At 43.2% G+C, this 25,892-nt stretch overlaps 1 protein-coding gene across 11 annotated transcripts in view; it reads left to right on the top strand.

Moving 5' to 3' along the window:
• RUNX2 (RUNX family transcription factor 2) overlaps positions 1-25,892 on the top strand; it is a 325,283-nt gene that overhangs the window by 99,464 nt on the left and 199,927 nt on the right. For all 11 annotated transcript variants that reach the window (XM_053222726.1, XM_053222723.1, XM_053222724.1 and 8 more), the window contains 2 exons: positions 3,328-3,484; positions 9,365-9,469. In XM_053222726.1, the coding sequence (XP_053078701.1) occupies positions 3,328-3,484; positions 9,365-9,469 (262 nt within the window). The remainder of the gene's footprint in view (positions 1-3,327; positions 3,485-9,364; positions 9,470-25,892) is intronic.

The raw sequence follows: 25,892 nt of genomic DNA, 5'->3' as shown, positions 1-25,892 counted from the left end.
ATATAATTATACTTCTGATTGATATAAAGTCAAATACAGTACTCCCTCCCTCTTTTCTTTCCTCAGAAAAACATTAGGCATCAGATTTGGTAGAGTGAATCGTAGAAAAACCCCCAATATATTTAGCCATTAAAACAGAGTTCAGCCATAACAGGAAAAGTTGTCACCACATTGTTGTGAGCATTTCATTTTTAGGCCAAGTTCTAAGCCTCATAGAAGACTCACACAATCTGTGATTACCTTTTTGTTTTGTTATTAAGTGGAATACATAAAACATACCAATATTGAACGTGGTCATTATTTTGCTTAAGCAAAGAAAAGTGGATTTGTGTATTTCACTCTTAGGGATCTTTTCTTTCATATTTTTCCATATTGAATCAATTTTCCTTTTCTTCTAAGTAAAAAAAAGTCCATTATGTTAAAAATATGCAGTAAAATAATAATGTCCCAGAACTCTTGAAAATCTTTATATTGGGGCAGATTTCTTTCTTTCTTTTTTTTTAAATTTAGCCAGACAGAAGTGAAACCCATCAGCAGCCATCTTCTATCTCTCAACAACACCAAAAACAAAAAAACAAAAAACAAAAAACCAAACACAACACACAAAACAAACGTTTCAGGACATGAAGTAGAGAATTACATGTCCAATTGAATGCTTTCGGGATGCTTATAAGTGAAAGCCCATGTTTAGCACACAGCAGACTTGGAACTGAAGTTAGCCTCCTCATTTTACAAAAAGAACATCATTACAATTACACTCTACTTATATAGTATATTCTATATTATGTAGACTTGAAAATATTATTTCTAATTTATATTGGAAAACTGTGGTTCCTGGAGATGAAATTATTTGTGTGACATCATAGCAGATGTATAAGAGAGGTGAGAAAAAAGAGCGGCCTCTTGATTTTAGGTGCATTCATTTTTTTCCGAGCAGTACAAACCTTTCTGCCTTCGTTAGTATGCTTACTGGTTCCATATTTACTTTGACATCAAAAGCCACACAGCAGGTGCTAAAACGCGATACGCTGAGTGTAAAAAATGTCAAACTTTCAGATGAATACTGGCCAAACATGATCAGTTGTTTCAGTGTCTTCAAATGTTCACATTTTTGGCCTTGTGAATTCAAAAAAATTGAAAAGCATATTGTGTCCAGTAGGAGTTCAGCATTACCTCTATTCCATAGCCCCTTGAGACATTAGATCAAGGGTGCAAGGAGGAAATCATGTCCTCGAGGGACTGGCCCCTGACCTGGGAGATTTCTCAGACTGAACAGAGTAACCAGGAGGATAGTCAGCAGTTCCCTCTTCTCTAGGACAGAAAAAGTTGTCAGAAAACTAGTTTGATTGCAAGAGCATGTTGCTGTTACCGGGAGATGCTGACTCAGCCTTTAACTGGTTCTCTCTCTTAGAGTGTTAGCTGGGAGCCTCACAGACTATTTGCTGTGGGAGGTGGTGCCCTTCATGGAACCCTTTCATCAGCTTCTTTCAAAAGAATTTACCAAACACTTACTATGTGCCAGGTAATGTTTGGACACTGGGCATTTGGTGGTGAGCAAGACTGATGAAGGCCCTTCCCTCATGTAGTTTCCAGTGTATAATCTGGTTTCCTAGGAGTGAGTCTCACCGCTTTGGTCTAGTATATCACAAGGATTAGGTAGATCACTAATATATGTACATGGAAATGAGGATCATTTGAGTGCAGCGGGGTGCTGTGGAAGTGGGCTCTAGAGGGAAGGCTATAGGATTTTAAGCTGAATAATGAAGTGTTAAAGAGGGAATGGAATTGAGAAACAGCCTAAGAGAAAAGCAAGGGCAAAAAATATATATATATATATATATTGACAACTTTCTTGCGTGGTTGGTTGTTTGCCTGGCCAGAATAGAGGCTGTGTAGGAGAGGAGAACAGGGATGGGGGTCATGGGTGGGGAGAACTCAGCCCTAAAGCGTAGTTACGGTGTCTGTTTTATCACACTATAAAAAAGTTGCTTTAATGAGAGTATTTACAAATTGCATTGGGAGCATGGAATTAAATGCTTAGGTTTGCCTTGTGGAAATCTCGACAAAGGAGAGGGCCAGCACGAGGCGCAGAAGGGTCAGTGGGATATTTGCCAGACAGGCGAGTGCACATGGGTGTTATTATCAGAGACTGGTGGGCCACCTTAGCTGGAGCCATTGCCTAGTAACCACAAGGGCATCTGGAAGCTGAATGAGGAAGAGGCGGAAATAATCTGAATGTAGGATCCTGGAAGTTAGTGGAGAGAAAGGATATTATCGAGGGGCAGGGGGTGGGTAATGGATCAAGAATAGTGTGTCTATGTGACAGTGCAGCCTGTGCAGCCTGTCTCCCCCAGCGGTATTCCCTTACCAGGCTTCTTGTTAAACAGGGGCGCCCGTTTGCGAGTCAGCTGACCTTGGTTGCCAGTGTGATCCCTAGCCCTGGAGCAGTGCAAATGTTTATTGACCTCAAAGACCGATTGTCTGGATCCTTCCTTGACTGAGTTCATCTGTTGCAGGTTAGCTGTTGAAGGTGAAGGAGGCATCTGTGTCATTCCAAAATGGCAGATGGGACAAGACAGAATCAAGTTTGGCCAAGGGTGTATTTTGGATCTGTACCACTCATTTGTCAGCGACCATTTTCGTCCTCGTTACGTACCTTTTATTCTGCACCTAGACTTTAAGTTTCTTGATGGCTTTGTCTGTATCTAACCCCAGAGTGGGCATTCAGTAATTATTTGCAGTGTGATTAACAGCTGAATATGTAGCCCAAAGTAAGGAGATGAAACGTAGTGCTGGATACCCCACCATATTTAGGCTTCCATATAGCCGGGAACTCTGAGATTTCATCCGAATGTCTTCTCCCATAGAGCTGACCAGACTTTCTTTTTTTAGCCTGTGATCTGGATGAGACCACACCTCGGGGCGCTCCAGGCTGCAGACAGGCGGTGCCTTAATATGTACGATGCAATCTGCAGATGGGGCATCAGCCTTCCTTCTGTGGCATAATTCCTATGGACAACCTAACATGGGGATTTAATAAAAATGTACATGTATTCTGTGAAGAATCCAGCAACAAATGAAGGAAACTTTTGCTGCCTTTGAAATGGGTGGACCCTGAAACGTTGGTCTGTTTGAAGTGGCATCCTGACCCGTATGCAGATGCTTCATTCCTGTCTGCCATTACTGGACTGGAGCACTAAATCCTGATAAGACACATCATTTACAGTGGGAATATAGTCTCAACATCATTTTCACTGGGAATATAGTCTCAGTTTTGAAGCTTTTCTGATGTGCCATTATTGCCGCTGTGTTTCCTGTTTTATGTAGGTGGTGGCCCTGGGAGAGGTACCAGATGGAACTGTGGTTACCGTCATGGCGGGCAACGACGAAAATTATTCTGCCGAGCTCCGAAATGCCTCTGCTGTTATGAAAAACCAAGTAGCGAGGTTCAACGATCTGAGATTTGTGGGCCGGAGTGGAAGAGGTAGGTCTCTGATTTTTAATATTGATAGTGGAATAAACACATTAGGATCTTCTGAGGAAATGTAGGCTAGTGTGTATACAAATCAGCACCTTCTTCTGCTGAATAGAATTACTGAAGGTTTTATTTAAGTATGTCCAGATGAAGTTGAGTGTGTTTTTGAGTACTCAGGCCTTTTTCATTTGTTTTATGATATTGAAAATTCAAACAGTGTTTTCAGAAAAACTGGTCCCTAATTCCACTGGGCATGAGCACATTAGGTGGAGAGAACAGTTGGAAGTTTAAGTTCTGAATTATGAGATGCCAAATGGCTGAATAAATTGAGTGGCAGAGAAGAAAGAAAAAAGAATGCGATGGATCAATTTCCTGATAGTATCAATTTTGTTGTAAGTCGTAGCAAGGACAGCCGGCCTAATGTTCTTCACTTATCTATCACGTTACCTCCCTATGATTTAACTTACTCTTGTAATAAGATTCTATTTAAAAAAAATCATAGTTTTTTACAGAAGCCTGTACAGAATGATGTGTTACGCATGCCAGAATGACCGTATAGAGTTGCCCAGACACACGAGTGATTAAGACTAAATAATTCCCACATTATTTGAGGGTCTCCCCCAGCCGCATCCATATTCAAATATTGGGAGTCCTTAAAAAGATCATAAAATAGAAAACAATTTCTTTTAGGATTCTCATAGCTGTTTCATAGGGGGATTAATGTTTTAGAAAATAGTCTCTAAGGAGACCAACATTTTGCCTTTTATTTTTCCCGTGGAGAGAATTTTAATAGTCCTTCATGAGAAGTATTCTGTTCATTTATGTATTTACTGAATCTAATATTTCCATTTTAAGTGTTTCGATACGAAGAGAGAAAATAGACCACTTTAGGACTGAGGTGAAATAAATTATAACGACCTATGGAAGGACTTCTACCCAGGTTTGAATTAGGAAATAAGAAGCATCAATTTTTAAGCCATGTCCGATAATTGCTCTTTAGTTTGGATCAGATGTCATATTATTACCATTGTAAAAACTTGATAAGGGAAATTCAAGCAAGGCTGTTTCCGATGAGTAGTTTTAGTTCACTTTCTAGGAACAGGGCCAAGAAGCTGTACTTTTTAACTTAAAAAAAAAATGATGCATGCTAATGAGATACTGTCACTGAAAGGTTGTTTGAAATAAAATGAGGCTCAGAACCTCTGGTCGACTCAAAACTAAAGGGGTTATCTCTGCTGCATCAGGTTTAGTTTACTTTCATTAAAAGAAAAAAAGACACATCCTATCTCACTGTTGACTGATTGGGTGTCAAGTGTATATTCTTTTTTATTTTTATTTTTTTCTGTTAACTGGTACAGGTCCACAGTACAATAAAAGTTTCTCTTTTTTCTAGTAGGAATCAAGAACAATTTGAACATGATGATTTACCTGCATGGTCTGAATTGCATCTTTCTTCTTATGTAACCTTATTTTGTTTTTAATTAGAGTAATGAATTTCTGTATGTAAAAGACTGGACACTATACCTTACAGATTCAAGCTAGTGTTTCCATTTACCTTACGTTTGTATTACATAGATGCTGCATGACTTTTCTCTGATCAATTTGAGTAGAAACTATGGCAAAGTGATAGTGTACTTTGTAAACCCTCAACATATTTATTTAAGAAACTTCAAAGAGAAACAAAGGGTGTGCACTGTTTTACTATATTGGCTTTCTGAGTTTTGGCTGGTTTCCCAAATAGCAATTTTTATATTTAAAAAAAAAAAAAAGACAGACTTAACTGCTTGCAGACTTTTCACGCATGGAAGATGAAGAAAGCTTCTTTTGATGAAGTGTAATTATGTCCAAACAGAGCTGACCCCCTCCCCCTATATTTCTTATGATCTTAACTGAAGAAAGTAGGATTTTTCCTTTGAAGCAGCCGGGACTTGGTGGAGGATCTGAAATGCTACAGTCTGTTGCCAGAGGCAGGATGGAGAAATTGGTCCAGACTTGTCTTCGAGACTTAGATTGGGGGTTGGGGGGGGGGGGGAGTGGGTGGAGAGAGAAAGAAAAATTGATTTATCACTAATAATAGATTTTTATATCATGGCATGAACATTATGTGAAAGGAAACAGTAATATCAAACTAAAATGAAGAGGAAAAAAAGATAGCATTGATAAGGGATACCATTCTTTGAAAAAAAAAAAAAAAAGGGTCAGTGTTTCAGTGGCAGGAAACCCTTTAACCTGCCTGTGTACCTGACCTGCTTTCTAAAAAAACTCTTTCCGGCTTCCTCTTTGATTTTCACACTTCTGCATTCCTCCTCAGTTAGGAAGTCTGGATCATCATCACGATGAAGATGAAAATACCATTGTATTTTTTTTCCCCCCAGCCATTTAAAATTTCTCTTTTGAGTAGCCTTAAAAAACGACAACCAGCAAGTTTCTTGAATGTTAACACTTTTTCTTTTCTTTTCAGTGATAGAGATATAAATTCTCAGAAATCGAAACACAGTTTTTAGATTTATAAGGGAGGCACTTCACTACTGACTTTGACATTATGGGTTCTCAGCTGACTTTTGAAAGTACTTTGAATTAACAGTAGAGCATCAGTGACACTTGTATTAAGTTAGGAGTGGCTTAAGGTTTTTAGTTGTCTTTTCTTTTTTTCTCCTTTATATTTTCAACAGAAGTCTGTGTTCGCTATTGAAACAGAAATATTTAGTCCTTAAGTTTTCTTGGGGTGCTTCTTCACTTTCCTATCAAACATGCTGCTTTCAGTTTACAAGCATTTGTAAGTACCTGCACTGTGCAGAGCAGGGCACTCTATCAATCTAAGATGGAATCCTTGCTTGAAGTCTTCCCCTATTGACTGTTCCTCATAGCCTCTCAGGCTAGGTTAGAACTGTCTTTCAATGACAGGTCCGATGTTTATCTCAAAAAATAATATGTCTTAAGGACATAATAATTTGGAAGTAGTTCCTAGATGAAGCCAAGAGTGGTAGCTCAGTTGTCTCATGAGCTAGCTCCCTAACTAGGAGCCTGCATTTTTTAAACAGAAGCCTGAATTTTTTTTTTATCACTTATGGAAAGTGACAAGCAGTGGAATTTGGTAAAAGCTTTTTTCAAAAATTTTCTGAAAATGTAAGTAAATCGTGAATACTCCTGTAAACATTTGATTTAGGAAATTGGTTATTACTTTTAAGGTGAACAACCAGTTGCTTCGTTGGGTGGTAGTTTCTGGAAGTTTCTTGAACATGATGTTCATGTTCCTTCTGAATGGGCAATAAGAGGTAGAAGGGACCTCCTTGATTTTTATTTCCGTTGTTAAAGTACATCTTGTTCCTCAGGATTGGATTTAGCAGATTGTAGTCGTACTTAAATGCTTGTTTCTCCCCCCTGCCCCCAAACCCACCTGTTTTGAAAAAGAAATGTTTATTGGTAATGCGTTGAACATTTAGGTGCTTCATACTCACAGAATGAATTTTATAATTGGCTTTTGTTCTTACGCGAGGTGTTTGAATTTGGGAGGAGCATCGATGACTTTTAATAGTCTAAGTAAGATGTGAAAGTCTCAAATAGAAGTATTCCCAGAACCAGTTTTTGACAAATTCACGGACTGTATTGCTAGCAAGTTACTTACCCTCATTAAGGACAATCGAGACCTATACATCCTTGATTTATTAAGATTCACGACATGGATGGCAACTGCCTTCCAAGCACTGTCCTTGCAGGATTGCAGTCCTGGCTCATGGACCATTAATCCGACCCAGGATGTCATCTTCTAGGGTTTAATATAAATTGACTTTCAATCTAGGGAAACAGCCCATTCACTCCTCCAGATCTCTACATTGTTTTGAGGTCTTGATCTGGATCCAGTGGCTTCCTAGTCAACATTCTAATCTCCAATTCTATAGATTCTGAGTTTTTTGTAATTAGCTTAGACTCCCAGCTGCCTTTTTCTTCCAGCTAGCCTGAATGTTTATAATAAATCCTCTGGTCCCTACCCAGACAACTGCATTTCTTAAACCCATGTAACATTCGATCTATAATGGATGAAATATGATAGATCAGTGATACTTACAGAATTAATGCTTTCATCATCCTGGCTGAGATACTACATTAGTGGATTTATATTTACTGTTTCTTGGTCTTATAGAGCTTATTGGGACATGTGTAGAAATAAATTATCGAATTAATTGTTTAGGATGTTCTCTGACAAAGACGAACACTGATTTTAAACTCTGGAAGACCTGGGTTCAGACCCTGATTTTTTTCTTCTTATTAGTTGTGTGGTTGAATTACTAAGCCTCCCTGGGCTTTGGTTTCCTCATTTGTGAAATGGGGGTGATGAACCTAACTGGATACGATTAAAATGAGATAATGTAATTATTATAATTATCTTATAGATAATTAAATGAGATAAAAAGGCTGGCATTTAATAGTTTTCTAATCAATATTCATCTTTTGCTGTCCTCCCTCCGCCCCCACTTCTGTTTTTCCTCCCCCCCCCTTTTTTTTTATATTGGCCATGGAACAGCATAGCCAAAGAGACTTAAAACTATATATATGGAGTAACAAACGATGTGTGTCTTAAACATATTTTAGGAACTTACATGGTCTGGGTTGAAAAGAAAACCCATTCACTAGATTTGACAGCCAAAGACCTGTTCTACATTAAGCCTTGCATATAACCTGTTCCATATTAAGCTTTGAAAAGATTGCATTAAACTCTGCATTGCTACATATTGTTTAAGATTTGTGTTTTGATTTAATACCCTCAAGCTTTCAGTAGAGGGAAAAACAGTCTCTGACCAAAAAACAAAACAAAATGAGCGGTTTCAAGGTCTGTTACAGGAGCAGGCCAAATGAATACTCTGGCCTGAGATCGCTGAAGGTTTTATTGAGTCACTGTTTCACGCCCACCTTTTCCTGTCTTGTAACAGTTTGCAGTTTTGACTATCTGACATGACTAACCGTTGCAAATCTAACTGATTACAACTGTCAGTGAGTCTGTGTAGCAGAGTCTGGTATCTTCTTCTGGAGAAAGCAAACATCCGATTCTGCTACCAAACTTTTCTGTCTTTCCCAACCCCCCACCCCCCATTCATCACCTTCAGCTCATTAATTTGAAACATCAGATGTAATATTTCAATGAAGCACACCCTCTGCTAAAAGCAAAAATTCGTATTTATATTGGGAGATGTCATATACATTTAGCAAAACATAAGTCACTGTCAGGGAGTTATTTCAAGACTTAACAGCAAGGATGGGTGTTTAGGGAAAGGGGGTGGGCAGGGAGGAGAAAAACTTTGTTCCAGTAATGATGAAATCATCCTACCACAGGCACATTAAGGCCAGGACAGGAGACACTGGCTCCTGTTAAAATGATTCCCATAAGAACCGTCCTCTTTCATCTTCTTATTGTAGTGCAGTTAAGCAAATGAAATGCTAAAGCCATGTGAAGTAAATAACATAATCAACAGTGATTTACTATTGTTCTCTCATGGGGTCATGACCTAATCCTAAATAAAGACGTCTAAAATTGTCTGTGTTTGGATGTGTTCCTGATGTTGGAGAAAACTGAAAGGAGGAGAACCTTCCTCAAGTGGACCAGAGTTTCTGTTTTCATTGCAACTGTGGCCACTGAGCAGCTTTTCTGGGAACCGGAGTCCTCTTGTATAGCGCGGCGATGGAGGCGATGACCCACACACGCCATGTGTGTGATCACTGTGTAAAGTGGCCGTCCCAGGCTTTCTAATTTAGAACAAGGAGTCCTGACCCCTGTGTTGGTTTCATGAGCTCCTCAGAGATGCCGACGCGCAATTTCTGGACGTCTATGCTGCTCTGTTATCATCGGTACTGTCTTTTTATATTCACTATGGATTTTCCCCTTTACATCTGCAGGCAAGAGTTTCACCTTGACCATAACTGTCTTCACAAACCCTCCCCAAGTAGCCACCTATCACAGAGCTATTAAAGTTACAGTGGATGGACCCCGGGAACCCAGAAGTAAGTACTTGCCTTCCTATTGGAGATGGTAACAGGATGTGTGGAGACCCCCCCTTCCCCCTCCCCCCCCCCCCCCCCCCCCCGGAGGAACTAATCCCAAGGAAGTTAGTGCTACTTTTACGTAAATGGTTTCTTTGCAGAGTTTGCTACCTGTGTTTACCTGTGTGTATTTTCACGAGGGACAGTTAGTCGAACTTCACAGTTGGTAGAAAATCAAATCACACTTTTGATTTTGCCACAAAATCGCTAAGGCCTACACCGCTTGGGGACACGAGTGGACAATTATTCAGTCACTGTAACTCCTTGCTAAGGCATTCTGCTCCCCCACTGCACACAATAGACAGGGCAGAACAGACCCATGAGAGCTGAGGAAGAAAACAACAGTCTGCAAAATCTTGAGCTTAGTCAAAAAGCATTTGCGTGTGTTTCCCATGGTCTAAGAATGTGTCTTAACTTTTTAGCTCGCCCACTCAATTCCCTTTATAAAGAGCACACTGCTTAATTACAAAGAATTTATTTGCAAATGATAACTTGCTTGATTGTTACAACACTGTTGTTTGGTCATGTTCTGGTAATTGTTATAGATAGTTTCTTTTAACAGATAGAGTCAAACCCGGTTTAAATCAGCCTTTGTGTATTTGTCTGTCTGGACATCCAGAAGGTTCATCCAGCGTCTGTTTAAGGTAGTGCCCATCATCCATTTGGGCCAATCAATATGCATTGTCCTCCTAAATCTAAATTGAGACAGGCTTTCTCTGCCCCCTGCCCCCCCCAAAAAACCTGATTTGATCAAACTTGGTACAGCACCATTTAGACATATTTAGAGATTAAAGATTATTTGATATATATAACATGAAAAATTCTGCGTCAATGGAAACATATTGAACTCTGCCTTTGATGAGTGAGCACATTGGAGTCCTAGCTATTGTGTTTAGAGAGTTTAATTTGGTTTGTGATGGAGGTACAGCTGGCAGAATATTTGTTGTATAATGATACATCTGTCTAGACAGTAAGAGTGACATTTCTTCTTTTTTCCTAAAACTGAGAGAAAAGGGCTGGTAAAGTTTTCCTCTCCCCAAGTAGCGTGTCTTTTAGGAGTGGGAACAGACAGTGCCTTCGGTCCTTCTTGCCACTGTCTCTTCTCACAAAGGCTGACTGCTTGTCTGAAGTAGGGAGGTTTCCTGCCTCAAAAGCCAGTCTTTGAGGTTTTTCCTTTCTCCTCCTTTCATGTGTATTGCTTCTTCTCAGTTCACAAGGTCGGGTCACTGCTGGCTCTGTTTGGTTTGCGAACGGTCTATTGGGCGATTGTCACACACCTGTCTCCAGTAGCCCCTAATCTCTGGTTCTAAGGTCCAAGACAGGGGCTGTCTTGTCTGGTTTGGTGCTTTGGCTGACTTTTCTGGACTGCCATAAATTGGGGAAGACACCTTGTGATGGGAGACACAGGTTATCTAATTAGCCCTTGAGTTCCTCAAAAGGCAGGGACACCCACTGCAGTCATGCATAAAGCAGGACAGTAGTCTTTTGACAGTCAGCACTGCTAATCTTTATCTCTCAAAGATGTTTCCTGCTGATCTCAGCAGCTTTTCTCAGTTCTTGGAAAAACCACTGTTATGTGTGTGTATGTCTGCGTGCCTCTGTTTGTGTATGAGTCCATACACTCCAGAGCTGATGTTCAAAAGTTGATGGTTGGGGGAGGAAGCAGGGAAGGGTGGGTGGGTGCTGTCCTGTTCTGAAAGGGGTGACAAAAGGTGAGGAAGCAGGGTAGCTTCGGGAAAGCCCCTTCTCTTTCAAGGGAGGATACCATTCCCTCATTCCCAGGAGGTTGTTGGCAGAAGTGATTAGTTGGTAGGCTTGTGCCCTGTAAAGGCCGAGAAGTGCTCTGAAAGCAAGGAGGGTTCAGAGTAGGGGGGCAGATGGTATATGTGTGACCTGAGTTTAGGCTTTGGGTGCTGCCGATGGTGCTTGGGGGGTGGGCAGGTAGAGTTCTTGAGCGACAGACCACTGCCCTAGCTTAGCCTGAGTAACATTTTTCACAAACCAGAAATTATGTGACAATGTGAAGTCATTTCTCTGACATCATGCAAGGTGGCTTGCCGAACTCAGTGCCTGGATACAAGCATGGGTATGGTATCAGTAACATCTTAATCCCATAACCTTGACTCTGTGCAGTATTATTTCCTTCTGCTCTGCTCTTGGCGATCTTGGGCATTGTATAGCACTCTTCTCAATATTGTTCTTTTTTTTTTTTTAATGTTTATTTATTTTTGAGAGAGAGAGTGTGAGCAGGGGAGGGGCAGAGAGAGAGGGAGATTCTGAAGCAGGCTCCAGGCTCTGAGCAGTCAGCACAGAGCCCAACACGGGGCTTGAACCCACGAACTGTGAGATATGACCTCAGCCGAATTTGGATGCTTAACCAGCTGAGCCACCCAGGCGCCCCTCAATATTATTCTTTAAATTTGAGACTCCCAGGTGTGAAAAATGCACAGGATTTTCCATTTTCTTCAACTATAATAAGATTTTGATTGATTGGTACATATATAATGTTAAATGGAAAAAAAAGGCTAGAATGTGGGGTGGCAAACATTTTCTATGAAGTGTCAAATAGTAAATAATTTCAGCTCTGTGGGCCATATCTTTCCCTACCACAAGCACTCAACTCTGGCATTGTAGCTTAAAAGCAGCCTTAGCCAATACATAAGCGAGTGGTTGTGGCTGTGTTTCAATAAATCTTTATTTACAAGAACAGGTGGTGGGTCAGATTTGGCATACAAGTTGCTGTTTGCCAACCCTTACTCTAGATTTCCAAATGACTTACATCGTTAACCCTTTCCAGACTAGGGCCTCAGAAAAAGGCTTTCCCACGGAGAGAGCAAAAGACAATGCAATTGTTTTAGCCTTCTCTCCCGCAAAATTATAATTATTTAAGTAGAGATTGTCCTAGAGATAGGATTCATCTGTTTATTATTGTAATGGTTTGATGAAGCTGAGGATTTTATAGCATTTATTCCTGTTAATGGAATTTTACTCCTTCTTCCAGAGATCAGAGTATATGTTGAAAAGGCTCCTTTTGGTAGATCAGCTATGTGGACAAGGACAAATTCTGAGTTACCTGGTTGGGTCTTTATTCAGCCTAGCACAGTGATTAAGGGTGTGGGCTTTGGTGTCAGACTGTCTGGATTGAAATCCCAGCTCCACCACTTCCTAGTTGTGTGGCGGTAAGTGAGTCACCTAACCTCTGTTTGCCTCAGTTTCCTCATCTGTTAGAGTGAGAATAGTAACAGTATTTTCCTCATCAGTTGCTGCAGAGATGTAAAATGATGTAATGTATGTAAAATGCTAACACAGTGACTGTCATCTATTTACTGCCCGTTAAGTGTTAGCTGTTATTACATAAATTCCCTTCAGTGTCAAAAGTTTGCTGTAGAGTTTTGCTTATACTATGCTTCCGGGAAATAGATTAGAATCTAGATTCTGCTCCCCCGTGGGCTATTTTTTTTTTCTTCTTGCAGACGGTTTTACTAATTTCTGCGCCTTTGTACATGACACTCATAAGTGTTAGAAACGGTGCCTTGAGCAGGTATTCATGCTGCCTGGGGACAGCGCTGCAGAAGGGATGAGAAACAAAATTGGCAGCAAAGAAGCATCCCAAGACGCGATGGCACTGGTGCCCCCCTCTGAGGCCCTGCTTATCAGCACATCTGCTGGGACTTGCTTTTCACTCAAAAATCAGAAAGGTTTCATCCTTCCATGTTTTTTGTCTCTGGCAGCTGAACCGGTGCTGTCACATCACAAACAACTTCTTTTCTCAATATACACATCTGGCGCTGGCAGTTGGACTCACTTCATAAGAGCACATGATCATCACTCATTACAAGATTAAAAAGTACCCCATGGCATCATTGATGTTTTTTAACTTTGATCTTCTGCAGTTGTGATTCATCTCGGTTATAAAACTTCCCTTGAAAGGAACATAGCCGATGACTTATTAGAACCTTCATCTTAAGTAGCGTAAACATGAAAACGGTGCACATCTTTACAAAATGCCATTTGTTTTCTTTGCCAGCTTATCGTTTTAAGACATGACATCATATCCAGGATCCCAAATTTGTACGTCTTGTGTTGAGGCAAGGCATTTTGACCTCCTGCAAGCGGGAGAAGTCAGTGTAGCATCAGCAGCAGTGCGTCCGGATGCCTACCTCTTTCAAACATCAGTTTCTATTAGGATCCTTTGTTCCACGTCTGCCCTTGGTCCTGACTGCAGTCTGACTTCAAGACTTTCTCCAGGAAGGTGAAAGCTTGGTTAGCCACGTCGGCGATGTGGTTCCGGGTTAGGGAAGAGGGCTGATGGGGGAAAAGGTATTATTGGCTGTGCAGAGGATGGAAAAAGAAAAAAAATCACCTTCCATAGTGGGGATCCTTTACATCCTCGTGCTGTTCTTTCAGTGATCTATTGATACATAACAAACGATCCCGAAACAGAATGGCTGAAATCAACAACCAGGTGATTATTTCTCATGGTTCGGCGGTCTGCCTGGGGTTCATCTGGATCGGTTTTCTGCAGTCTTGCTTAGGGTCTTTTGTGTGGCCGTGGGAAGATTGTGGCTGGTGCCAGAGTATCCATGGTGGTTTCATTCTTCTATCTGCTGCCTCGGCGGGATGGCAAGGAGGTTGGAACGGGGGAGTGGGGCCTTTCTGTCTCTCCATGTAGTCCTGGAGCCTTTCCCCTCTGCATGGCCTTTCCATGTGGTCTGTCCAGCACAGCCCGACTTCTCATATGGTAGGTCAGGGCACCCAAAGCTATGAGAGTGGGACCTTTTAGGCTTTCTTAAGGCTCAGAACTGGCATGGAGTCACTTCTTGCATATAGTGTTGGTTGAAGCAAGATACAGGTGTAGCCTAGATTGAAGGGGAAGAAATCCACAGAGCTATGAATGATGGGGGCAGTGGTTCATTGGCTCACTCACCAATATCATCAACTTCCATAAGTGCTTAGATGGTAAATGTCATTGTTGCAATAGGAGAAATGATTGTTTTGAGGTATCACCTTATGAAAGCTCTCTTGACTTCTTAATCTGGGGGAGGCATTTAAAGTTCTGCAAGGTTGTGGGGCGCCTGGGTGGCTCAGTTGGTTAAAACATCCGACTTTGGCTCAGGTCATGATCTCATGGTTTGTGAGTTCGAGCCTCACGTCTGTGCTGACAGCTCAGAGCCTGGAGCCTGCTTCGGAGTCTTTGTCTCCCTCTCTCTGCCCTGCCCCACTTGCTCCCCCTCCACCTCAAAAATAAATTAGAAATTAAAAAAAAAAGTTCTGCAAGGTTTTCTGTCCACAGTTTACAGGATGTGTGCAACTCTCAAGGGGGCAGGACAAGTGAGGCTGGGGGTCAGGCAGCTGCACTATGGCAGCTTCTTATCAGAGTTTTAAGGAGAAACCTGAGTCTCCAACCAATCCCCTCTAATTATATTAATTCACAATCACAGGGGCCTTCTTCCCTGCTACAGTGCATTCAGGAACCCAACCATCAAGATCACAAAGGCTTCACCCTACTTTCCCACCCACCCCGTTTTCTTTTTTTTAAAAAAGGCTCTGTGCAGTGACCCCCAAGTTTTAATTATAGTAGCTTCCTTCTGAATTGGAGATATTTGGTAATTATCAGATGAATTTAGGGTGAGTGTTACCTTGGGGTGCTCGGTATTAGCAGGTCAAATCAAGCTGCACCAGATCAATACTCATATAAGAATAGAACATTTGATGTTTGAACACAAAGAGGTTATTAGCTTTGGCTGGCACCATGGCAAGTCTGTAGCAGAAGTATTTTATGAATCCTCAAGTGGACGAGCCTGGAGGTTTTATGCTTTATATCACCCAGCTTTGGAAGTTCTCACTTGCCAGCACATCTGCAGACCCGATAACCTAACACACATGAGTGGCTGTCTGATGGGTTTTGAGTGGTGTGCCTTAGGGAAGCAGATCATAGTCACTCTTTAAGGAGAGACCAAAGCCACCATCTGCTGGGACACTACTGTTCACTGCTGACCAGCTAGCCACCTGTCCTGACCTGGTTAGAGAAGGAGGAAGCCCTGCCTCTTTCCAGTTGATCAAACTCCTTTCCTACAACGCTGCCCTGCTCGGCTGCATTTGGACTTGAGCAGGGCTGGCACTTCGGTGAGGGAGAGGCTCTTTGGAAGTGCAAGGCAGTGTTTGTGTTTCTCGGACTGCCTCAGCACCCTGGCTCGCTCAGCTTGTCAGGCTTAGGTCATCAGCCAAACTGGTTTCTTTTCCTGGTGGTGCATTCTCACCTGTGCATCACAAATCTATACTTCTTCAGAGATCAGGTTATTATTCTGTGTTTTTAAAAAATATTTTATGTTTATTTATTTATTAAAAAAATTTTTTTTAACCTTTATTTTTGAGAGAGAGACACAGAGTGTGAGCAGGGGAGGGGCAGAGAGAGAGGGAGACACAGAATCTAAAGCAGGCTCCGTCCAAGCTCCGAGCTGTCAGCACAGAACCTGACATGGGGCTTGAACCAGCAAACTGTGAAATCATGACCTGAGCCGAAGTCAGACGCTTAACCAACGGAGCCACCCAGGCACCTGAATGTTTTATTTATTTTTTGAGAGAGGGTGAGCACGTGCGCACATGCGTGCACAGGTGGGGGTGGGGCAGAGAGTGAGGGAAACACAGAACCCGAAGCAGGCGCCAGGCTCTGAGCTGTTAGCACAGAGCCCGATGTGGGCCTTGAACTCATGGGCCATGAGATCATGACCTGAGCTGAAGTTGGACGCTTAACCACCTGAGCCACCCAGGTGCCCTTATGATTCCGTGTTCTTAAGGCACTTCCAGTGGCAGAAATTTTACCTTACGAACCTAAAGTAACAGACTTAAACAATATAGGGTAGTCTGGGCCAGGATCATCTCCAATTCTGTTCCACCCAGGCCTGTGTTCCAGCCCCATGAAAGGTGGAGAGCATGGAGGGCTTGGCCTTTTCCTCATTCCAGTTGATTTCAGTGGTGGCTGGCCTTCTTCCTCTACTACTCTTCATCCCAGTTGGGTGAATGGGCTTTTCATGGTGGTTGGCCCATGTCCTCTGCTCATTTATAGACGGCGGTTGGGTATATTTAGAGGTTGGTCACCTGTGAAAGGCGGGGGACATATAAAATGTATTGGATGGAGGGATAGCAGAAGAACTTGTTTAAGGTGGTTGGAGCTTCTTGCATTCACATTCTTTCTGTCTGTGAAGACGGTGTGAGAAAATCTTGATAGGTCTTCAACCATACTCCTCATGCTACAGGCCTGAATTTTAGTCCTTAGCACAAAGCATTAGTAGAAAAGCTGGTACCTTCTTGCCTTGCAGACTTCTCCTGGTTCTTTGCTGTCTCTGAAGCTTGCCCCAGGAATGGAAGTTACAGGGAAATGCTGTGTTTTGATGTTTACAAGTCAGCCAACATAAGCCAAAATTTGATGGTCAAAAATAGTAAACACTGAGTTACTAGTGTATAAAGCATTGTTGAAAATGCCTTGACTTAAGAGGATAATAACAGGTAACCCCCCCCCCCCCACACACACACACACAACTGTTCCTTTTCTCCCTTTCTTTAAGAAGGATGGGGGGGTGCGGTCAGGAGCACCGGTAGAGGTCATGTCTGGTGGTTGGTGGAATGTGCACTTGAGAGGAGCAGTTCTAAATCTCTTTCAGTCCTTTTTTTTTTTTTTTTTTGTTGTTGACTGACTGTCAGGAGCTGGGAAGATGGCCAAGAAGGAAATGACACATCGAGAGGCATTTTGTGTTGTGCAACATTCTGTGGAACTGATGCAAGGCTATATGGCCTGTTTACACATTCCTTCGCCAGCAGACTGCATGGCAGTAATTTAATTCAGCAGCACATGGCATGCTGCAGCAAGGCGCTGTGGCCTTAACATCCTTTCATGGCAAATTATCACAGCCGTTAAAACATGCTTATGTCCCTCTCCTGCACTTTTCCCTGGCTTCCCGGTTCTGAATGTGCTTTCTCATTGTACGGGACTTGTGTTAACAAGGAGCTGCGGCTTTCACAATAAGAGCACATTTTCCACATGCATATGCTCCAGTTGATGGCAGGTTCCCGAGTGACATGTCTGCTGAAAACACACATCTACTTGATCCAGTGGGTCAGGAGTTTGTATTTTGGTGCAAGTCAGAAATCATTCATTTTTTTCTTTTAACTTTTCATGCTTATTTATTTATTTATTTATTTATTTAGAGAGAGAGAGAGAGAGAACGCGCAGGGGAGGGGCAGAGAGAGAATCCCATACAGGCTCCACACTGTCAGCGCAGAGCCCGGCGTGGGGCTCGATCTCATGAACCACGAGGTCAAGAACTAGACGCTTAACTGACTGAGCCACCCAGGTGCCCCAGAAATCATTCATTCTTAAAACAGCGTTAGGGACGTGAGAGAGAAACAGATTTGGGGCTTATATTGATTGATTTATTATTAATTTATCAAAAGTAAATTTCCCTTCCCAAGAAAGAAAATTCCTGATAGATCACTGAACCACCTTATTTCCGTTTTGTTTGTACTATAACGTTTTCTTCAAAGAGGACTGGACCAGAGGAGAAGAGGGTATTCTTAAAGATAACAGAGGACAAAGATTATTGGCTCTTTATATTCATACTTGTCCCTACCTAGCACGTTCGTAGGATGCATTTGTGATGTCAATTAAAGCACATCTGTCGTCTTCATGTAAAATCTCAAAAGTTTGTATCTGGGCAGGTATGGAAAATTACTGCTCATGTTTTCCAAGTAACTTTTGGAAATTGAGAGAGCATAAAAGCCATGTGGATACGAATTCAAGGTCATACGCGACAGTTCAAGTGGGAGACTGTATTTGGGGCTGTGGCACTTCAGTAGCAAAGGAAGGGCTCCCAGTTCCTCTACTTCTGTGTAGTGGTGCCTCGAATCTAGTTGCTAATAGACCAAAGCACTTATTCAAATTCAGGACTAAGGCTTCAATCCAAACACCTCCGGAAACAGTAACTCAGACTTCCATTCACAGTAAGTCGATGTAAGCGATCCGGAATCCTGTATTGGGAGCACGTTTGGAGAGATAAAGGGAGAGTGAGTAATGAAGTCCTGGACACTAGAAAGTCAACAGTGACTCAGGTAGGGCCTTAGCCAGCCTTGGAGGTAGGGAGTCACAGCTGACTTCAAGCATCACAGGTTTGCTGTAGGTTGGCCCTAGCAGTATGGGTTTCTGATGCTTTTCAGGTCAGGCATACTGTTACGAGTTCAGGATTCTATAATTTTAAGGTGTGAGCTTTTGGATTTTACATTTCTGCATTTCCTCCTTTTGCAGCTATTTCCCCTTTACAGAACATGTCCTATTCGGTTTTGTTTTAGATATGTGCCAGCCTTCCCCCTCTACTGGATTGAAGATTATCATTTCATTTCTTTCTTTCTTTTAATAGTTAACACGTGTATTTGTCTTCATAAAAGTAATTATGATCTCTGTCTACCTCCTGGATAGTGTAAGAACTTTAGCATACCTTATTTATTTTTTAAACATGTTTATTACTTATGCTGAGAGCGAGCGAGCATGAGCCGTGGAGGGGCAGAGAGAGAGAGGGAGCAAGAGGATCGCAACGAGGCTCCGTGCTGTCTGTACGGAGCCCGACGCGGGGCTCAATCTTACGAACCATGAGATGATGGCCTGAGATGAAATCAAGAGTCAGACACTTAACCGACTGAGCCACCCAGGCGCCCCTAGCATTCTTTAAACTGCAATCACTTCCTTTCTTCTGATGTCATTCTCTGATATTTTTATCCTTGTTTTGTACTCCCCGGATTAGTCATTATCAGTGTTTAAATGGTTTCTTTCATATTTACCTATATGTTTACCAATTTTTTTACTCACCATTCCTTCATGGACCTCAGCTCTTCCTTCTGGATTCAGTTTCCTTTTTTGTGAGGCAGATCCCTTAGTGGTTCCTTCCTGAGAACCTGTTAGTGGTAAACTCTCACTTTTTGTTCCCGAAAATGTCAGCAGTTCCTGAAAATGTCACAGGCTGCCAGCACGATGTGATATGCGAGGCACCCTGCGGAAAGTCTGTCTGCTCTTTAGTGCCCGAGAGCCACACTCCAGTGGCCCTCCCTCATCCCGGGAGATGCCTTCCAAGAACCCCAGTGGACACCTGAGACTACAGTAGCACTGAACCCTATAGGTACCAACTTTTTTCCTGTACGTGCCCACCTATGATAAAGTTCCACTTATAAATAGGTACAGTCAGGGATGCGCAACGATAAATAACCACTTATAACAGTGAACTCTAATAAAAGTTAGGTGAATGTGGTCCTATCCACCCTCTCCTTCTCAAACTGTCTTACTGTACTGCACTCCCCCTTCTCACGTGGAGGTCAGATGACAAAATGCCCACATGACGAGCTGAGGTGCGGAGAATGATGTAGGCATCGTGACATAGCGGGAGGCTGCTGTCTTGACCGTGTGAGGCTCATCGGCTTTTGAGCCATGGTTGACTACGGGTGACTGAAATCACAGAAAGGGACACTGCGGATAAGGGGGGATCTGCCGTGGACACCATTCCTTTGTGCTAAGACTTTCAGGCCATTATTATCAGGCTTGTTAGAGTAGGATTTAAGGGAATAGAATACTGTACAGATAGATTTTCATGGAAGATGGATCAAGGGAAATGGATGTCCGTGCCTTTCACCATGGGGAGCTCTGAAGAGTCCAGGGCCAGTGGTCGAGAGGCGGTGGGAGGGAATGTTCTGGCAGAGGGGGGAGAAGTCAAAGAAAGGGGCATAGGGGGAGAGGAAATTAAATCCCTTACTTCACTGTTTTGGCCTGAGCGGGCCCTAAGTTGCTTTGGAACTTTCTATTCAAATTTATGGTACAGGACTCTGTCATTACATTCGGTCCTCAGAGGTCATTTGGCTGTTGCCAACCAGAGCAGCGGTTTTTCGATGTTGTTGTCCACACATTTCCTGTCATTTTATGAGACTACGGGACTCCCAACCAAAAGATGCTTCTTTTATACGGTAAATGGATCACTGAAGGAAGCGGAGGGAGGGAACTCTTGTGAGGATGGAGGAGCATGCTTGAAGAGAGCCGGGAGACCATAATCTGGGGTGGAACTTCCCTGCGCACAGTGGATGGGGCGACTCCGGTGTTGGCTGCGTGCACCTCTCATGGTTGTGCAGGAAGTCGCTGGTGGGGAGGAGGTCAGCTCACACCAAAGCGAGCTGGTACTTTCTGCCTTTCCGTTAACCCTCGGACGGCATATGTACCCTCTGCGACATGCATCTTCTTACTCTTAACCTTCTTGACGCTGATTTTTACGAGAGACAACTTAGGTAAAAATGCTAGCCTGTGTTTTGGCTGGGCAGGACTCAGGATGGTTTATCCTGGGCTCTGTGCCTCTGTAGGTTTGGCCCTGGAAATTATTAGTAGGAAAACAGGGGCCCTTCAAGAAGATTAGGACGGTACCCAAACATAGGCTGTTATACTTACCAGAAGTGAGGAGAAGCATGGATGTGTAAGAGAGGGGTGACTGTGAAGTCAAGGTTACTAATTCTAGACCTTTGGTTTCTGTTTCACCCTCTCACCGTGCTCGATACCGTGCAAAAACCAGTTGTAACTTTTTTGTCCCATGGGAGCTGTTTCAGAGTAGCTTAACCGGGGATTCGTCTCTATGGGCAGTTTGTGTTTAAGATGTGGATTCAGTTATGATTAAGGGAAGCAGAGGACCTGGAAATGCCTCCTGTGAGGCCTCAGTGCCGTGGTAGTGACCCTCAGCAAATCATTCCACTTCTGCCCAGTTCAGTTTCTTCGTCCTTCAAGTAGAAAGAGGCATGAAGGCAACTTCAGAGTAGTTGGGAGTAACTCCTAAGGAATGATCATAAAGTACTTGGCGCACATGAAGGGCAACTTAAATACCAAATAGTAATTATGTAGCGCCTTTCTGCCAAGGAGTTCCAAACACTTAGACATTACCTCACTGATCCTCTTTACACCCCTTTGAGGGATGCGCTGTGCATTTTACAGGGGGGTAAACTGAGGCATGGCCACTTGAGAACTCATTTGCTCTGTGTCACTCTGCAAGTCAGCAGGTGATTTATAGAGGTGGGCAAGGAGCCCACGTCTCTTCCTGCTCGGTTAGTCGCTACTAAGACTCCCCCCTGCTTTGCCATTAAGTTTGTGGAAGCTCCTGGTGTCGAGCCCAGGGTATTCTTGGTTGATGTTATGAAGTAACGTTACTTAAGAAGGAAGCCTCATCATGTAGCAGCGTTGCTATTATAGATAAGTCACAAGGTACAAGGCCTCACACACAGAAGGCATATAAATGTGTGTGTGTGTGTGTGCACACGCGTGTGCACACGCATATGCACGTGCATGTGTGTTTATGCAATGAGTCTTGAATTCGCTCAGACGAAAGTTGAGCTGAGCTGAGAAGCACTGACTTTTGTGAGATGAAAATGAGGTGTGTGACCTAACCCTTGGCAGAATCTCACTTTGAGTACCAGTGAAATAAAGTTAGCCCTCCCACAAAAAGCTAACTCTAAAAAGGGTGCGCGAGAAGAAAATGTGGGCAAGTCCGTGGTAGAAAACGTGGAAAATGAAGATTGACTGAATTGCGTCCATAATAACCCTGTCTCCAAAGATCGCACGCCGCTAGTGTTTGGATATGTAGTCGCCTGCGTATTCTTCTCTGGTAATGCTGGTACTTTTGTGAAGGCGACAGCCGCGAGGAAGTAGCATCAGGACAACAGTGGAATGCCGTGAGGGGCCTGGCTGTGTCGAAGCGAAAGGAGAGAGGATAACCGGAAACGAGACTGATCGCTTTAAGGAGCAGCAGCAGGGCAACGAGGCTGACAGCAGTTTCCAGTTAATATCTTGGAAGAGGCAACGGCTGTCTGTGTGACAGGGTGGGCTGGCCTTGCCTGAATGATTAAGGCTGGGTGGGTCTGAGGAGGACCCCTACACCCTCCTCCCACCGCCCCATCCCACCACTAAAAATACCTGCCCCCTTTATAATAGCTAACAGAGCCCCCTTTTAATGACAACTAGAGAGATGCTTTAAAATGTAAATATTTCTGGCAGTGGGGGTATCGCTTCTTTCAAAAATTATTTTTGAGTGGGTACCGTTAGCAGGCGCCAGGCACACAAAACAAAGCGGGTACGACCCCCGCCTTTGAGGAGCCTGCGTGCCAAGGGGAAGACGGACAAGAAATGAGCAAAGGAACATTTGTGTAGAATTGCATCCAATTGTCAATTGTGACAAGTGCCGTAAAGGGAACTGATGTAGCAATGAAGAATAATGGGGCATCGGAGGACGGATAGGAACCTATCCTAGAGTGTGCAGTGAAGGCCTCTTTGAGGAGAAATCAGAGCTGAGACCTGCAGGGTAAGAGGAAGCCACTCTAGGAAGGGCAGGGAAGAGGCCTCAAGGTAGAGGGCGCATCACACGTTAAGCCCCGAACGTGATCACTGTCTGAGTCTAATGTCCAGTTTTGGTAGAGGAGAGGGCACTGGGAGAATGCCTGCGTGGTTACGAAAAGGTTTGCAAAAAGAGGTGACCAGGATCACATACGTCAAAGTTGCCTGTTCTATAATTCCACCCACAGCCGCCACGGCCTAATTTGAGGAGCACAGAAGGACTCTCCATGTGTACCCCCACAGGCCCTCAACCTCTCTCAGGAGATTCTTGTCAAGGTGCTTGAGATTCTTCTCTGAGTTAAGGCCTTGAGGACAGGACATTCAGAGATGTTGTCTGCAATGGAGAAGACACTTTAAGACCTTTTTGGTTAAGAACTTGGTTTACATAAGTGGATCAGCTCAGCTCAGCTGGATACTCATTTTATAATAGGATCATTTGGGGAAGGTGCATTGAGAAAGACCTGGACGAGCTCTGTCTGGTGAGGAAGACTGAGTGGGAGTCGGCGGAGGGAATGACTCCTGTGCGGCCGGCAGGCAGTGAGAATACCAGGTCCCGGGGACCGTGGTGTTCTCATAGAAGGAGCCGTAGGAGCAGATTTGTACCAAAAACAACCCAAACAGAGCAGTAGGTTACCTATTTGAGGAGAGTCTTTGGGCTTTCATGGACGAGAAGTAATGCCAAAGGTGAGCTGGGTTTCAAAACATAAGAGCGACATGGAAAACTTCAGAATGTTTAGCGCAGAGCATTGATGATGATTAAAGGGTTGTAAAATTGAACCTATAAGGATAAGTTGAAAGACGTGGGATTATTTAGCTTCAAGAAGAGGAGGCTGAAAAATGACTTAATAACAGACTTCAAAATTATGAGGAGTTATTAAGCCGTGTATGGTGACCAGCTGTTTCGTTTCTGGCTCTGTCGGAGAAAGAACAAGTTTTAACTGAAGCATGATAGATTTAGGTTAGATCTGAAGAAGAACTTCTGGACGGTAAGAATTGGTCCATAGGATGGAGGGTTTGGCTGAGGGTTTGACCAGCGGGCTTTTCATTCAAATCCCTTCCGTCTTCGCGATTTGGTGTGTGTGTTTGTGGAGGGCAACAAAGGGCCCACCTCTCTGCTTTTTAAAATCAAAGGCATGATTTCTGTTTCCCATTAGAATTCTGAAGCTCAGAGTTGCAGAGGTTTGTAGACACAAATGATGAGGGTAATTTGTCTTGCTTCAGCGGCCATTAGAATCTTTAATTGAGAAAAACGTGACCAAAAAAGACGAACAGATCTGCCACGTGATCCAAACATGGTTACTGATCATCCGAACAGAGGCACTAGCGAGAAGGTGGGACCGAGTGAAGTTTGATTATTGGAAAAACTCAGGTGTGTTTGACTTTTAGCTGCCAGACCCAGAAGGCGGGGTTTTATGAAGTTGATTCCATTTTTTCTCTCCGTTCACTTCCTACTGGGAGAAATTGAAAGCACTTTCAGGTGACGCCACAGTCCACGTCACCTGGATCTTGAGGAGCTCTTGTCCAACAATCAGCCTCAAGGGAAGGATTGACACAGAGAAGGAGGGATAGAGGAAATAGGCCAGATTTATTTCTGAAAACAGAAATCTGCATGCATTTAAAAGCTGGCAGAGGGGCGCCTGGGTGGCTCAGTGGGTTAAGTGTCCCACTTTGGCTCAGGTCACGATCTCATGGTTTGTGAGTTCGAGCCCTGTGGCAGGCTCTGTGCCGACAGCTCAGAGCCTGGAGCCTGCTTCGGATTCCGTCTCTCCCTCTCTCTGCCAACTCCCTGTTTCGTGCTCTGTCTCTCTCTCTCTTTCAAATGTAAATAAAACATTAAAAAAAAAAAGTCTGGCAGAGCAGTGGTGAAGCTAGGCAGAGCAAACCCAAGAAAGACTTACTGAATGTGTCATCTCTGTCCACTTTGGAGGTGGCACGCAGGGGAGTAAAGAGCTTTGTTTCCTGGGTTAGCCTCTCTGTCAGTGAAGCCAGGCGTCAGAGCTTTTATTTTTAGATTTCTTCTTGAATTCTCTCTTGTGCTTATTAAATACCTGTCTGAGCGACTTTTGTGAGAATAATTTAGCACACCTGCGGATGGTTTGCTCTAAGCACCCATGATAGCTCTCTGATGAAACTATGAAAAACAAAGAAGACACACATATGTAGCATTCTCAGATGAGTCCATTGTTTTGTACTAAGTGGATATAATTTTCTCTAAAGGAAAAAAAAACATAATAATCAAAGACACGGAAGAAACAGACTTTGAAACAGGTGACCCAACTGGGAAGAAAGAAGGCTAAGTGGGTGTGGTGCTTAAGCTAGGGGAAAGGAAAAATACTGAGAAAACATATTTTTCTTTCCTTCCAAAATAACTTGGGCTCCTTGATTCCGTAAGCACACTTGGACCCTTTCGCCACTACACTTTACCTTTCCAAAGCATCACCACTGTTGGAGAGCCACCCACAACCCACCGTTGGGTCAGAAGTCACAACCCACTTCCTTTTACTGGCCTCCTTTCTTTCTTGTCTGTGCCGTTTCCTTTGTGGCCTTGGCACTTTGGGACATTACTTAGGTATTTTCGTGATTTCCACGTTTGGGCCTCCCCCACCCTCAGATAATTTATTGTCAAGACCCCTTCTAAGGATTCTTAAAAACTACAACAGCTGCCTTTTCCATAGCAGAAGTCAACCTCAAGGGGATTAGTGGCTCCTTTTCTGCTCTTGAGGTCCAGAGATTGATAGTGGGAAGGAAGAGCAAGTGAGAAGAGGGGTAGTTTACTCCTATTATAAAAAGGAGCCCTCTCCTGAATACTTTGTTGCAGGAAAAGTCTCTTCATTACACAGATGTGGACAGTAGAAGGGATTTATTCCTTATTGTCTGTGTACCTTTTAAGTACTGTGAACAGAGGCTGGCTGTGTATCCCTGAGGAATAAGCTATGAAACAGATCATGTATCATCTAAAGCAACACCGGACCCATCAGTGTACCCCCC

Source organism: Acinonyx jubatus, chromosome B2 (genome assembly GCF_027475565.1).
Source record: "Acinonyx jubatus isolate Ajub_Pintada_27869175 chromosome B2, VMU_Ajub_asm_v1.0, whole genome shotgun sequence".
Taxonomy (NCBI): domain Eukaryota; kingdom Metazoa; phylum Chordata; class Mammalia; order Carnivora; family Felidae; genus Acinonyx; species Acinonyx jubatus.
Note: the sequence above shows the minus strand (reverse complement) of the source record. Positions and strands in the feature narration are given on the sequence as shown.